This window comes from Cupressus sempervirens, chromosome 3, assembly GCF_028749045.1.
Source record: "Cupressus sempervirens isolate cs-2001-9-10 chromosome 3, ASM2874904v1, whole genome shotgun sequence".
Taxonomy (NCBI): Eukaryota; Viridiplantae; Streptophyta; class Pinopsida; order Cupressales; family Cupressaceae; genus Cupressus; species Cupressus sempervirens.
Genome location: NC_143120.1, coordinates 172,263,346 through 172,276,938, shown reverse-complemented (window position 1 = coordinate 172,276,938; position 13,593 = coordinate 172,263,346). Strand labels below are relative to the sequence as shown.

At 40.3% G+C, this 13,593-nt stretch overlaps 1 protein-coding gene across 5 annotated transcripts in view; it reads left to right on the top strand.

The window, feature by feature from the left end:
- The window catches only part of LOC149565332 (MBOAT (membrane bound O-acyl transferase) family protein), a 221,210-nt gene that overhangs the window by 22,755 nt on the left and 184,862 nt on the right, over positions 1-13,593 (top strand). For 4 of the 5 annotated variants that reach the window (XM_089818853.1, XM_089818854.1, XM_089818852.1 and 1 more), the window contains exons 3-8: positions 10,709-10,890; positions 11,020-11,068; positions 11,952-12,055; positions 12,231-12,295; positions 13,043-13,113; positions 13,529-13,588. In XM_089818853.1, the coding sequence (XP_089674979.1) occupies positions 10,709-10,890; positions 11,020-11,068; positions 11,952-12,055; positions 12,231-12,295; positions 13,043-13,113; positions 13,529-13,588 (531 nt within the window). The remainder of the gene's footprint in view (positions 1-10,708; positions 10,891-11,019; positions 11,069-11,951; positions 12,056-12,230; positions 12,296-13,042; positions 13,114-13,528; positions 13,589-13,593) is intronic. The other variant, XM_089818855.1, reaches the window with a different exon arrangement.

Sequence of the window (13,593 nt, the reverse complement as noted above, 5' to 3'; positions counted from 1 at the left end):
CTCCGCATGCTGACGACCATAGTAAACATCCTTGTACAATCCCACAATCTCATGTGCCAGCTTCCTCATAGGGGTGTCACTGGGTCCCAACTCCGGCTCAGTGGCCCAATCTGCCAACATCTCAGGTGTCTTCACCGCCGGCCAGCCCCTGTCTACAAAACAATTCTGAAATCGTCGAGGACAAATCCCACGGATATATGTTTTGATTAAATGCCACTCCCTCCGCCGAGTCAGGGCCTAAATTGCCACATCGTGTCCCTTCTTCAACGCAGACTTCATAGTCCTGAGGTAATCCCTGCACTTGTCCTCATCCGACCCGTAATCCTCCTTGGTGAAGTCCTCCAATGACCATTTCGCATCACTGTTCTCCTCATCAGCGGGAGCCATGCCCACATTCGGTGCCGCCTTCTCTGCTGTTGGCGCAACCATGGCATGTGGCATTCCCTCCTCCTGAAGCCGAGGCTCTGGTACTGCTGGTGATGTTCCTGAACGCCTAGGAGACTAAATGGACGGACCTCGCTTCACAGGAGTGAGTCGGAACTGCTGCCTCAGAAACTCACTAGCTCTATCCATCACCTCTGATTGGTCTGATCGCACGAGCTCCATGTTCTCCTCCGGTACTAGCTGAGCTAACTCGGCCTCTGCTAAAAAAGATGACGAAACAGTGACAATTGCATCACAATCAATGACCTCCAACCGAACCTGCGGCTCAGGCTCTGGCGGTGGCAACTGTGCTCTCGGTGAGACTGCGACGGTGACATCTGCTGGTACAACTGGAATCACCTCTGCTACAGCCGTCGGCAATATCTTGGCGATTGTCCGTGGGACATCTGTCGCTGTCTGTGGGTCCATCTCCATCATTGCCGTGGGACATCTGCCTCCGCTGGAGGAGTCATAAGGACCGGGGCATGGTGCTGACCAAATGCCGGAATGACTGTTGGACAGGTAGTCAAGTGCGCCTAAGTTGACAGCTGAGGAGGGGTAAAGAATGTGGGCCCACTACTCGCTGCCTCACCGTCAACTTCTGCCGATGTGCTCACCTCTTCTTCCACGGACTTGGCCCCATCACTCATCGAAGTGCCCTCCTGTCCGCTATCTGTCTCTCTGGAAGCATCCAATCTGCGGAGTACTTTCTTGTGGCCTGCTGCTGATCCTCCTATATCCAAGTGTCGCCAATAGAATATGGGAGGCTCCTCGTCTGCCAACTTGCCCCTTGGAGGAGCCTTAAAACCATCCAGTGGAATCTGGCTAGCTGCAGCCTCCAGAAACAACCCGATGGCATGGTGCGGCATAAAAAATGTTCGGTGCTGAAGCGTCATGAATTCCTCCATCCTGTCGGCAAGCACTGAGGCCCAATCATATACCACTCCCTGCATGATACCATTCATAAACACAATCTGCGGCAATGCTATATCTAAAGCTCGAGTGACGCCTGTCAACTTGCTCTTGATGACGTCCATGATACACTGCCAGTGATCCTCCCGAATAAAGTCCCTGCGAAGCCCTCTGCATTTTGTCCCCTGAACCGCTGCCTCCCTCTCCACGGGTGTAAGATCCCGGCACACTAGATCTATCCAATGCTCCTTTCGTTCCCGTGAGAGTTTATGGTTCTTGATTTCCACTTTCCTCCCATCGGGGCCAAGGATGCCGAAAACCCTAGTGAAATCCCTAGGTTTAAAGGACACCGTCATCTGCTGCTGCTTGTACAAGAATGTACTTGTTCTGCTCCGGGCACTATATGTCTTTATCATAGTGCGCAATACTGATTCGAACAACCGGATGGAAAAGATGGGAAGCTGGATGGCCCAATGCACCTGTGCCCGCATCAAAATCTGTTTAATTTGGTCTGCCTCTGGGGTCTCCTGCCACCACCTCCTGCACTCACTCCCACTAAGACTCTTGAACTGGACGGTGAGATAAGTGAGTTCCTTCTTGGTCTTCTGCTTCTTGCTACTAGAACTCGAGGGACCTGCAACTCGAACCCCTGATGCCAAAACTCTTGAATTCCGTTCCATATTTGCTGCCAATTGACTCTTCCACGACTTCCGCTTGCCTGCTGACTCCATGCAAAATGGCTTATTTCTCCGTATATATATTTTCTCCGTCCGTTACAAAAAATCTCACCTTGGATACCTTTCCCACGGACCGTTACGGTAGCAAATAACCACTGGAGGAGTCTGACCCAAATGAGAACTCAGGCAATCCTTGGGGCAGTGAAAACAATCAAAACGTTTCCTCCTTCAAATTACCTCCTTGCAATATTATCTCGGCATTCAGTATCACAATGAGTCCGATAATCTGCTAATCGAGTTACTGAGACGACTGGAGCTGAAGCACAAGTCGAAAATTATTTGCTCTCCAACTGCTGATGATGAAGATGGACTACCTCCTCCATTGGAGGACGTTGCCTTTCAGACGACTTCAAGCACACGGTTAGCAGTGAAGAAATGAAGGAATTTTTGGCTTAAAGTCTTTGCACAATTCAATTGCCTGTCAGCGAATGGCAATAAAGGAAATTATTTTTCTTGCTTCCATGGGCAGTCTTTCTCATCCGTCCAACTCAACTTCATATTCTCCTGGCATCGAGCACCTCCTAGCAACTTGCGCCAAACTCTGCGTACAAGGAGATTGTTCTTTTCTGCTTTTTGGTAGATGGCAGAGGGGTTTTATAAGTTCAGAGCCCGCGGACAAGCTGCCCGTAGGGCTTTTATTTACCCGCGGACAGACTGTCCGCGGGGCCTCCTTTATCGCCCGCTGACGGTCGGTTGCTCGCGGGGCTTTTCTGTCCGCAGGGCCCCTTTTTTTTTTTTTAATTTATAATTTTAATTTAAATTTTTTTTTCAAATCAAATAACAGAGGTACCTTCAGTTGGCGTTGCCGTTTGAGAGTCCTTTAATGATGATGACGGAGGATTCAACGACGACGACAACCTTCTTGCATGGTATATTTTCAATTTAGATCCGTTAACTGATTGAGCCATCTCCTGTCCGTCCAAGGTCGCCAGTTTAATTGCGCCATTGTCGCTAACCTCCCGGATCTGGTATGGTCCAACCCACCACACTTTGAATTTTCCCTGCTTGATTTGATTGTGGCCATCATACTTCAATACTAACTGTCTTGGCTGGAATTTGCTGTGTTTTAGATGCTTATCATGCTAGACCTTGCGTCTGTTTTGTGCCACTTCCGTCGCCCACTGTGCCAACAACCGTTTTTCCTCCAGCTTATTCAAATTATTCAACCGCTCTTGTAAGCTTCCGTCGTCATCCAACTTGTTTTCCAATGCTATTCGGAGACCCAAAATCATGAATTCCGCTGGGACCACTGCTTCCTGTCCGAACATTAACTGAAATGGTGTGTGTCTTGTCGTCACCTTGTACGCCGTGCGATAAGCCCACGGGCAGCAGTTAAGTTTTCCTCCCAATCAGCACCTTCAATCACGCAGGATTTGTAGATGATGGATACTAGGATTTTATTGGTGGCCTCCGCCTGTCCGTTTGCTCTTGGATAGTACAGACTCGACAGTGAATGATAAATCTTAAACTGAGTGGTGAGCAATCGAATAACATGATTGACAAAATGACCTCCCCTATCACTTGTTAATTGTAATGGAATTCCATACCTGGTAATGATCTGTTCATAAATAAATTTCGTAGTGCTGATGGCCGAGTTATCTAGTAACGCACGTGCCTCCACCCACTTGGTCAGGTACTCCGTTGCAACAATGATGTACCGGCACCGTCGAGTCTTGCTCACCCTCAGTGGTCCAATGAAATCTAATCCCCATCTCTCAAAAAGTTCTTGTGCGTGTGAGGGGTGAAGTGGCATAAAATCTCTCTTCAATAGCTTCCCGGCCTGTTGGCAAGTGTCACATCCGACAACCCATTCCCGCGCATCATTGTACACCGTCGGTCACCAGAGACCTGCGAGCAATATCTTCCGTGCAGTGGTGTCGGGCCCCATGTGTCCTCCCGCGGGACCCTCATGTGCTTCTTTTAACACCTGCGATATCTCCTCTTCCAACACACACCGCCGAAGAATATGATCCGACCTCATTTTGTAGAGCAATCCATTGATCAATTGAAACGTATGACTCCTGATTATCAACTTACGCCTATCATTCGGTGACATCCTTGTGGGAAATTGTCCTGTTGATAGGTGCTCGCCAATACTCCTGTACCATCCCAGCAGTATCCCAATCTGAAACAGCTGCATGTCAGGGAAGTAATCATTCACACCCTCCGCTGGTTCACCTGTTTTGATCCGTGACAGGTGGTCGGCACTGGCATGTTTCTTTCTTGGCCGGACAATGATTTTGAAAGTGAATTCCTTCAATAGGAGTAGCCATCTGCTGATCCTCCCTTGGATGACAGGTTTATTAATCATGTACAACAGGGCCTGGTGATCAACATAGAACACAAACGGTGTAGCAAGCAAATAATGACGGAATTTTTGCACAGCATAGACCATTCCCAATGCTTCTCTTTCAGTCGTGCTGTAGTTCTGCTCGGCCTTTGATACCAACCGGCTGGCAAAGTATATTGGATGGTCCAGTTCGTGATTACTAGTCTGTGCCAGGGTCGCGCCGATCGCATAGTTGGAGGCATCCACATGAACATGAAACTCCTTATTCCAGTCCGGATATGCTAGGATGGGTGCCATAGCCAGTCGTATCGTTAGCCCTTCAAATGCCTCGTCCTGCTCTTTATCCCATCTAAAGGATTCTTCCTTACAGGTTAACTTATCTAACGGTTGGGACACCTTGGCAAAATTTTTAATAAATCTCTTGTAATAACCTATATGCCCGAGAAAAGATTTTACCTCCGTCACATTAGTAGATGGTTGCATCTCAAGAATGACTCTCACCTTGTCGGGATCCGTCTTTAACCCTTCCTTACAGACAATGTGTCCGAGCAGAACCATGAATCTGCATTTCTTGGGATTCAATGCTAGTCGGGCTCTGCGACATCTCTCCATACATTCACCAAGTGCTGCCAGGTGTCCGTCCTCCGTGCTAAATATTGACCAATCATCCAAGAAGGCTTTGAAGTTTCCCACGGACATCTTGTCGAAGATATGCAGTATAATCCGCTGGAATGTGGCCGGTGCGTTACACAACCCAAATGGCATCCGGTTGTATGCGTAGACCCCATCTTCGACGACAAACGTTGTCTTCAACTTATCCTCCTCCGCTATAGAAATCCGATTGTATCCGGAGAACCCGTCCATAAAGGAGTAAATTTCATGTCCCGCGATCTCCTCCAGAATGCTGTCTGTGAATGGAATCGAAAAAGGATCTTTGATTGTTACTGCATTCAGGCATCTGAAATCGACGCATATCCAGATCTGAGTAGTATCCTTCTTTAATGAAATGACTATTGACGACACCCATTCGCTGGTCTGCACCTTGAAGATAATGCCAGCTTCTAGCATCCGGTTGATTTCCCCCATAACCCGTGCCGCATAGTTCTTGTTCATCTTGTAGGGTCGCTTTCGTACAGGTACAGCTCCCTCCACCAGCGGGATGCGGTGCACACACAATTCCGGCAGTACTCCTTTGAGGTCCTTGTATGTCCATGCAACCACATCCTTGTAGTCCATAAATATCTTGAATGCCGCTGCCTTGAGTACTGGATCCCAATTATCTCCGACTAGTATGTTCTTCGGCTCTGCCTCGTCCCCCAAATTCATCATTTGCAGTGTAGCTTCATTATACTTGATTGTCTCCCATTTACTGAATGCATGGGTGGGTGTAACATCCAACGGTGCCTCCCCCTCCTTTACTTCACTAAACTCCTTCAGATATTCATTCTCAAGTGACAGAACATTGCAGCTATGAAATAATTCATAGTCCTCCATTTGCCAGTGGTAGAGACCGTTGACGGAATCCAAGTCGTCATCCGTTGTTCCCCCGTCCAATCGGAGGATGCCCTCCTGATCCGGTTCCATCCGTTGTCTGCCTGCGTCCTCCTTTCCCTCAGAATCTGACGACAGGGCTTCTTTCCCTACCATTTGGGTATGCAGATCAATGATGAATCGGCGACCTTTACTTTCCAGTGATGAAGTGTTCTTCCAGTCGTGTCGAGCTCTTGCTTCGATAAGCCACCTGTGGCCCAGGATGGCGTCATAGCCTTTCCTCTTCAACGGAATCACCACAAAATCCATCAAGAACGGCTGAGTGTTAATGGTTACCGGCTGTGCCATGAGAATACCCAGTGGTTTAATGCCATGTTGATCGGCGGTCAGCAGCTGAAATCTCGAAGGCCACAATGTTGGTTGTCCAAGTTTCCTCTAGGTTTCTTCTGGCAATACATTTACGTCGGACCCTCCGTCAACTATGGTGTCTGTGAGAACATGTCCAAGTATCCCCATCTCAACGACTGCAGGGTGCCGTCCGGATGTCAGCGCCAGCAACATCTGATCTTCTCCTCCAACAACAATTTCCTTTTCCTTCCCGCGACTTGTTTCTCCCGGTGACTTTTCCTTCCCTTGACTTGATTCTCTTGCAATATTTGAAAGAGTAGATTGAAGTTGAGGCATGGTGAGAAGCAAATCATTTACCTTTACTCGCACCTCCGTTTGCAAAATTTGCCATACTATGTTTTGTTTTGCAGAATTCCTCGCTGAAGTGCCGGCGGTGTCCGCTTCTGCAAATTTCCTCTTTTCTTCGGCGGGGTGGGGGTATTCTTTTGCTTGTTGCCGCGTAATTGCCAAAACTTCTTCCTCATCTGTCCTGACAGTGATCAAGTTCACTCTGGATTTTGGACACTTTGAGTCGTCGTGATTGCCGGGTCCGCACCATCGGCACAATAGTTGAGGTGTATTTGCTATTGGACACTCCCGCGCAAAATGCCCCCACAAGTTACATGTGCGGCACTGAATAATTGGCTGTCCATTTGCATCATACTGGATCCGGCTTCTGCTCGTATTGGTATTGTTATTGTTGTTGTTATTGTTCTGTCCACGCCGATTATTCCTGTATCCTCCGGATGTAGTGCCAGCGGCATTAGTGTTTCCGCTACTACCCGACGGGGAAGCCTCCTGTGTGAGAAGCACCTGCGGAGATCCTCCTGTCTTCATGTTAAAGGGGCAGTCTTTTGTGGAATGGCATAGCATATCTTCCCAAGGGTGGTTTCTCTTCCACTTTTAAATTACTCCTTATCTAATCTAGTTATTGCTCTTTATTTCTAATTCATGTTTCTTTTTGAAATCCTCTCCAATTCCGACTTGATTATTTCATGTTTGATTTTCCAATTTTGTTCGCTTCATCCATGTCCTTTTTCAAATGAAAATTTCGACCTTTTATATCTTATGTAGACGGAGTCACAATTCTTCATTACACGCCCCTTGACCTTTCATTAAACTTAACTAACTCTTAATCTTATTTTATTATTATTATATTATTATATTTTTTAGATGTCTTAATTATTATTTGTTATTAAAGCCTATTTCAAAAAGGGGACATGACAGGTTAGATATGGGCAGTAGATGCAAGCATCTATTCTCACAGTGGTTTTTTCCTTCTTGGTTTCCATGTATATCTGGTGTTCATATGTGTGAATTTGTGCTTTTGCTACTTATTTGATTATATGCAACTTGATGCTCTTAATTATAAATCTGGATGTGATGAGAAGTTATTATTGATAATTAATGTTCAATCAACTAATAATTTTTTATGTACTAATCCAAATTGCATCAAACTACTGGAAACTGCTTTGCTATAATGGAGTGAAGAGAAAAATATTGTTATACAGAAGAAATTACAGCAGCTCTAATAAAAACAAGAAATCTCAAACTGAATCTGTAAACTAGATATAGTGCTTCACAAAATTTGGAAAATTATCACAACTTTGTTTCTATCAACACACATGCAATGTTTGGATGAAATTGCTCAAGAAACCAAAGGGGTTTTTGTTCCCTGGTCTTCAAGAATCCAAAGGCTTTCATCCTCTGATCTTTATGAATTAGAGGGTTTTTTCGTTCCTTTATCTTCAGTAATCTTAAGGGTTTTTGCCCTCAAATCTTTTGTTGAGCACAAGTGCTCAAGTGATGAAGAAAACTGGGAAAAGGTACAAACTGGTGAGATTACCTGACTTATATAGAAGTTGTTGGCTCAAACCCCAATGTTCCATTAAGCAAAAATAAAATTTAGTGAAATGTTTTTTCAAATATTCTCTTAAAATAAGACTCTTAAAGAGTCACCATGACAATCTTTAGCTAGTCATAGATGTTTGGCATACACCACTTGCATTAGTCATAATAATGAGCTGCTTTTCAACATGCAAACTAATGATACTTTATTTATTCAATATAATTTCCCAAAATAAGCTCTTTGTAACTTTTCATTAATTGCCAACCACAACTCCCTAGTTATGAACTGTCATAGATTCTATCATAACCTTGTCATAGAATCTGTCATAAATAGAAGTTGTTGGCTCAAACCCCAATGTTCCTTCTTGGTTTCCATGTATATCTGGTGTTCATATGTGTGAATTTGTGCTTTTGCTACTTATTTGATTATATGCAACTTGATGCTCTTAATTATAAATCTGGATGTGATGAGAAGTTATTATTGATAATTAATGTTCAATCAACTAATAATTTTTTATGTACTAATCCAAATTGCATCAAACTACTGGAAACTGCTTTGCTATAATGGAGTGAAGAGAAAAATATTGTTATACAGAAGAAATTACAGCAGCTCTAATAAAAACAAGAAATCTCAAACTGAATCTGTAAACTAGATATAGTGCTTCACAAAATTTGGAAAATTATCACAACTTTGTTTCTATCAACACACATGCAATGTTTGGATGAAATTGCTCAAGAAACCAAAGGGGTTTTTGTTCCCTGGTCTTCAAGAATCCAAAGGCTTTCATCCTCTGATCTTTATGAATTAGAGGGTTTTTTCGTTCCTTTATCTTCAGTAATCTTAAGGGTTTTTGCCCTCAAATCTTTTGTTGAGCACAAGTGCTCAAGTGATGAAGAAAACTGGGAAAAGGTACAAACTGGTGAGATTACCTGACTTATATAGAAGTTGTTGGCTCAAACCCCAATGTTCCATTAAGCAAAAATAAAATTTAGTGAAATGTTTTTTCAAATATTCTCTTAAAATAAGACTCTTAAAGAGTCACCATGACAATCTTTAGCTAGTCATAGATGTTTGGCATACACCACTTGCATTAGTCATAATAATGAGCTGCTTTTCAACATGCAAACTAATGATACTTTATTTATTCAATATAATTTCCCAAAATAAGCTCTTTGTAACTTTTCATTAATTGCCAACCACAACTCCCTAGTTATGAACTGTCATAGATTCTATCATAACCTTGTCATAGAATCTGTCATAAATAGAAGTTGTTGGCTCAAACCCCAATGTTCCATTAAGCAAAAATAAAATTTAGTGAAATGTTTTTTCAAATATTCTCTTAAAATAAGACTCTTAAAGAGTCGCCATGACAATCTTTAGCTAGTCATAGATGTTTGGCATACACCACTTACATTAGTCATAATAATGAGCTGCTTTTCAACATGCAAACTAATGATACTTTATTTATTCAATATAATTTCCCAAAATAAGCTCTTTGTAACTTTTCATTAATTGCCAACCACAACTCCCTAGTTATGAACTGTCATAGATTCTATCATAACCTTGTCATAGAATCTGTCATAAATTAGGATGCCAAACAATTCGAAAGTTATGTATGCCCCATTGGAGCTATTAAACAATAATTTAATATTTATTTGGTCCATTTTCCAAATATGGAAAAATATCATTAATAATGGAGGCCAAATAATTATTACCTTGGTATTTTGTTTTCGCACATGAGAAATATTGGAACAGGTTTATGGAGCACAAACATAAATTTATTGAAAAGGGTGCATTCAAATGATATGATTAGATTTTGGTGCACAAATATAAACTAATTGAAAGGGGTAGATTAAAATGACTATGATGGTGATTTTCATGAAGATCCATATTACAGTAATTGCTGATTTTATTGTTTATCATTGAACAACAGATAGCTGTATAACATTTGAGCTTGACAAATTAATATTGAAGAGGTATTTTAAATTTTTATGGTGTTTTTGTTTATAGGAAATATGGTATATGGTATTTTGAGCTTGAGTCCTGTTTTAGGGCTGCAAATATGTATATATTTATGATTGTCACATGTCTTTTTGTATGGTTGTGCCCAAACCGAACCCAACTCTATTTTTGTGCTTCACTAGCACTCCTGAGTGCATACCCAAACTCAAATCTGAACCCAAACCAGTATCTCACATGATAGATAATGATCATACACTGATTTGATTCATCCAGTGAAAAGTGAAATATGGTAGCATTCTATGTTCTGTATTTGGTTCTAGTTTTAAAGATGCATCTCCAATGAAGACATCCAGTCTATCAGTTTGAGTACACATTTGCTGTGTTGGTTTTTTTCCTTAGTGGCCACTTTTTGGTAGTCTATGACTACATTATAATTTTATAGATTTATCTAAGATTTTATTTGTGCTTGTAAATGTAAAAAGCCTGTTGTTGCCATATTTTAATTTGAGTTTCCTGAACTGATTAACTAGTGCGTGAGAAATAATTTGAGTCTCATTCTGTCTAAAGTGAAATTGAGATACCCTAGGAAAGTAATTCATTCCAGTTAATTGAATTGTTAACAATGTTTCTGTTGGATTTGTTGGTATGAACAAACAGGATATTTCAGATAGCCAATGGCGAAATTTTCGTGGAAACTTGCCAATTTTGTCTGTGGTGCTGGGTATTTTTATGTTAATAGAAAATACAATGAGATCAACTTTTCATCTGTGTGGGAAGGGCTTATCAGCTCTCTGGATTTCACTGTCACTTACCTATATTATATATTTGCATGGTGCCTGGTAAGTTTATAATCCGTAGAACAGGTGCAAAGTAAGGCCTAGGTTTTTTTAATTGACTTTTTTTTCCACTTTTGCTTCTAGCATTTATTTAATGTTCTCTCTCTAAAATTGTCCTTCCTCTGGCAACAGTACAGTATTCTTACTTGCGATTGCAGTGGGAAACTTCTTAATTACAAAGGTGATTTGAGATCCTTTTACTGTCATTACCAAACTTTACCGAGAATAATAAATATAATATGAATACTATTATTGTCTTTCAAATACGTTGATGATAGATATAATTGCTTTTCAAGTATCATCTTTCAAGCATAGACTGATAATTGATTCCTTTCAAATGAGTTATTTGAATTTTGATCAATGCAGTGGTAGTGAAGACTGTATAATCAGGCTTTCACATAAGAACTGTGTTGTTCATAAATTATCTTCCAGATATATAGCTGTGCATTAGCAGGGGATGGTGAATCCTGTTAATTATTAGCACTTATTTTTAAGACTACTTATACATGGACTTGTAATGTAATTTGCTAAAAAATCTGGCTGATTACAGAGCAAATGGACAACAATACGTTTAGTTTTACCCTCTTTATCTTCAATAACAAATTTTTATTTTCATCCTTAAGAATTCAAAAACAGAAACTGATATCATTCTACTAATTGAAACTTGCAAGATCATTTGTTTTAGATAAAGTAGACATTATTTTGTATTTAGATTAGTAAGTCTAGTAGCATGTGGACTTGTAATGTAATTTGCAAAGAACTGCTAGCTGATTAGAGAGAAAAAGGGGGATTTTGCATTTTCTTTTATCCTCTTTATCTTTAACATCTAAGTTTTATTTTCAGAGTGGTCATCCTATTTTGAGTTTGTGTTGATTGACACTTTTTAAGAGGTATTTTGTTACTTGTATATGTATACAAAAACAGAGAATGGTAGCATCCTATGTAGTAGGCTTCAAATATGGAATTGATTCTATTCATTGGAACTTGCACGATTCATTTGTTCTAGATAAATATGACTTTAGTTTATCGTTTCAGCATATTGATGGAGATTGTGGATTGAACAGATATTTGGCTACACACAAATGTTTCCTATCATCATATGGATGTACAACATTATGGTGCTTGTTTCTAATCGTGTCTTTGAGGGATATTCTTTTACATTGTTCGGGTAAATGCTCTTGGCTTTAGATTTATGATTTATTTATCCTCATTTTTGTTAATATGCAAGTGATAAAAGATTACATGACTTATGTAGTGATACCAAATTACATTTATTTCATCCGACTACTATAGGTGAAGAACTTGCATGTAACATGACTTTCTATTATTTTTTATGAAGACAGACAGAATTTGGCATACTTGGACAATTATCGGGGCACATTCAGATGGCATATCTGCTTTAATTTCGGTACTTTTTTAATTTTCTTTGTGAACTTTTGCATTTCTGCATTTGAAGTACAGAACACATTTTAATTTTTTAAAACAATAATTTGAAAATATTAGTTTATGACTAGTATTCTCTTACTAGAGTGTGCCTGGAGCAAGTTAAAGAAACATGTGGTCCTAGTTCCAAAAAAGAATAAATGACAATGAGTTTGTGGTAGATCTGAAAGGAAAAATATCGGTTTATGACTACTATTCTCTTACTAGTGTGGGCATTGCCTGGAGCAAAGTTAAAAAAACATATGGCCATAGTTCCAAAGAAGAATAAATGGCAATGAGTTTGTGGGAGAGCTGAAGAAAAGCTGTCTTGAGTTGAATTAGGGCCTCATTGTACAAGATGATGAAATAAATCATGCTTTTTAAGTAGAAAGCTATTTAATTGAATCCAAGTCTTAAAAAGGTTGTTTGTATTATATCTCTTTTTTTTCAAATGTCATGACAAATTGGCTGGAATTTAAATAGGAACTTTTAAAACTACTTTAAAGTATGGAAATTGTAGTATTTGGCCTCTTGTTTTGCATATGGTCTGTAGTCTGTAATATCAGACTTTTTTTGTTTGTTTTGTTGTATAATTGTATTGCTAAAGAAGGTAGCACATAACATTTTCTATATGAAATCAATGCACCCACCCTCGATATGAGAAGATTTAAGGCATCACTAAATTGTACATTCTGTTATTTGTAAATGAATCTGAAGAATGATTGTTTGACAGTGATGTTGCGTATGCTTAGTTTTGGTCTGGACTACCACTGGGCTCATGGATCTCCAAAAATGGATTCGAAGGTTTGTAGCACACAATTGTACTTATATTTTGGGGAATGCTCACTTGTCAATTTATGCATATTTAAATGAAATATGTCAATTCATTTATTCTATGACCTTGCTTCCAAGATGCTTTTGTGATTGAGATGGTGTGCTATGAAATTGAGCATACATGAATGAAATAGCTTAACTCACTTGTCAGTTTTAGCATATATGAATGAAATATCTCAATTCATGACTTCTAAAATATTACATCCAAAATGCATTTGTGATTGAGATGGTGAGGTGATATGAAATTGAACAATATGGCCCACAATGACTATATATCTTTCCTTAAAATTGAATATCATGTTTTATGAAATTGAGCTATTTTACAAATCATATTATTTAGGTGCAAAAGGCTGCTAAATAATTAATTTAATTATTTTTCTACTAGAGGCATGTGCAACACTGTGGACTATGTCATTCTGGAAAATTATGCTACCATGCACGCCAGGTATT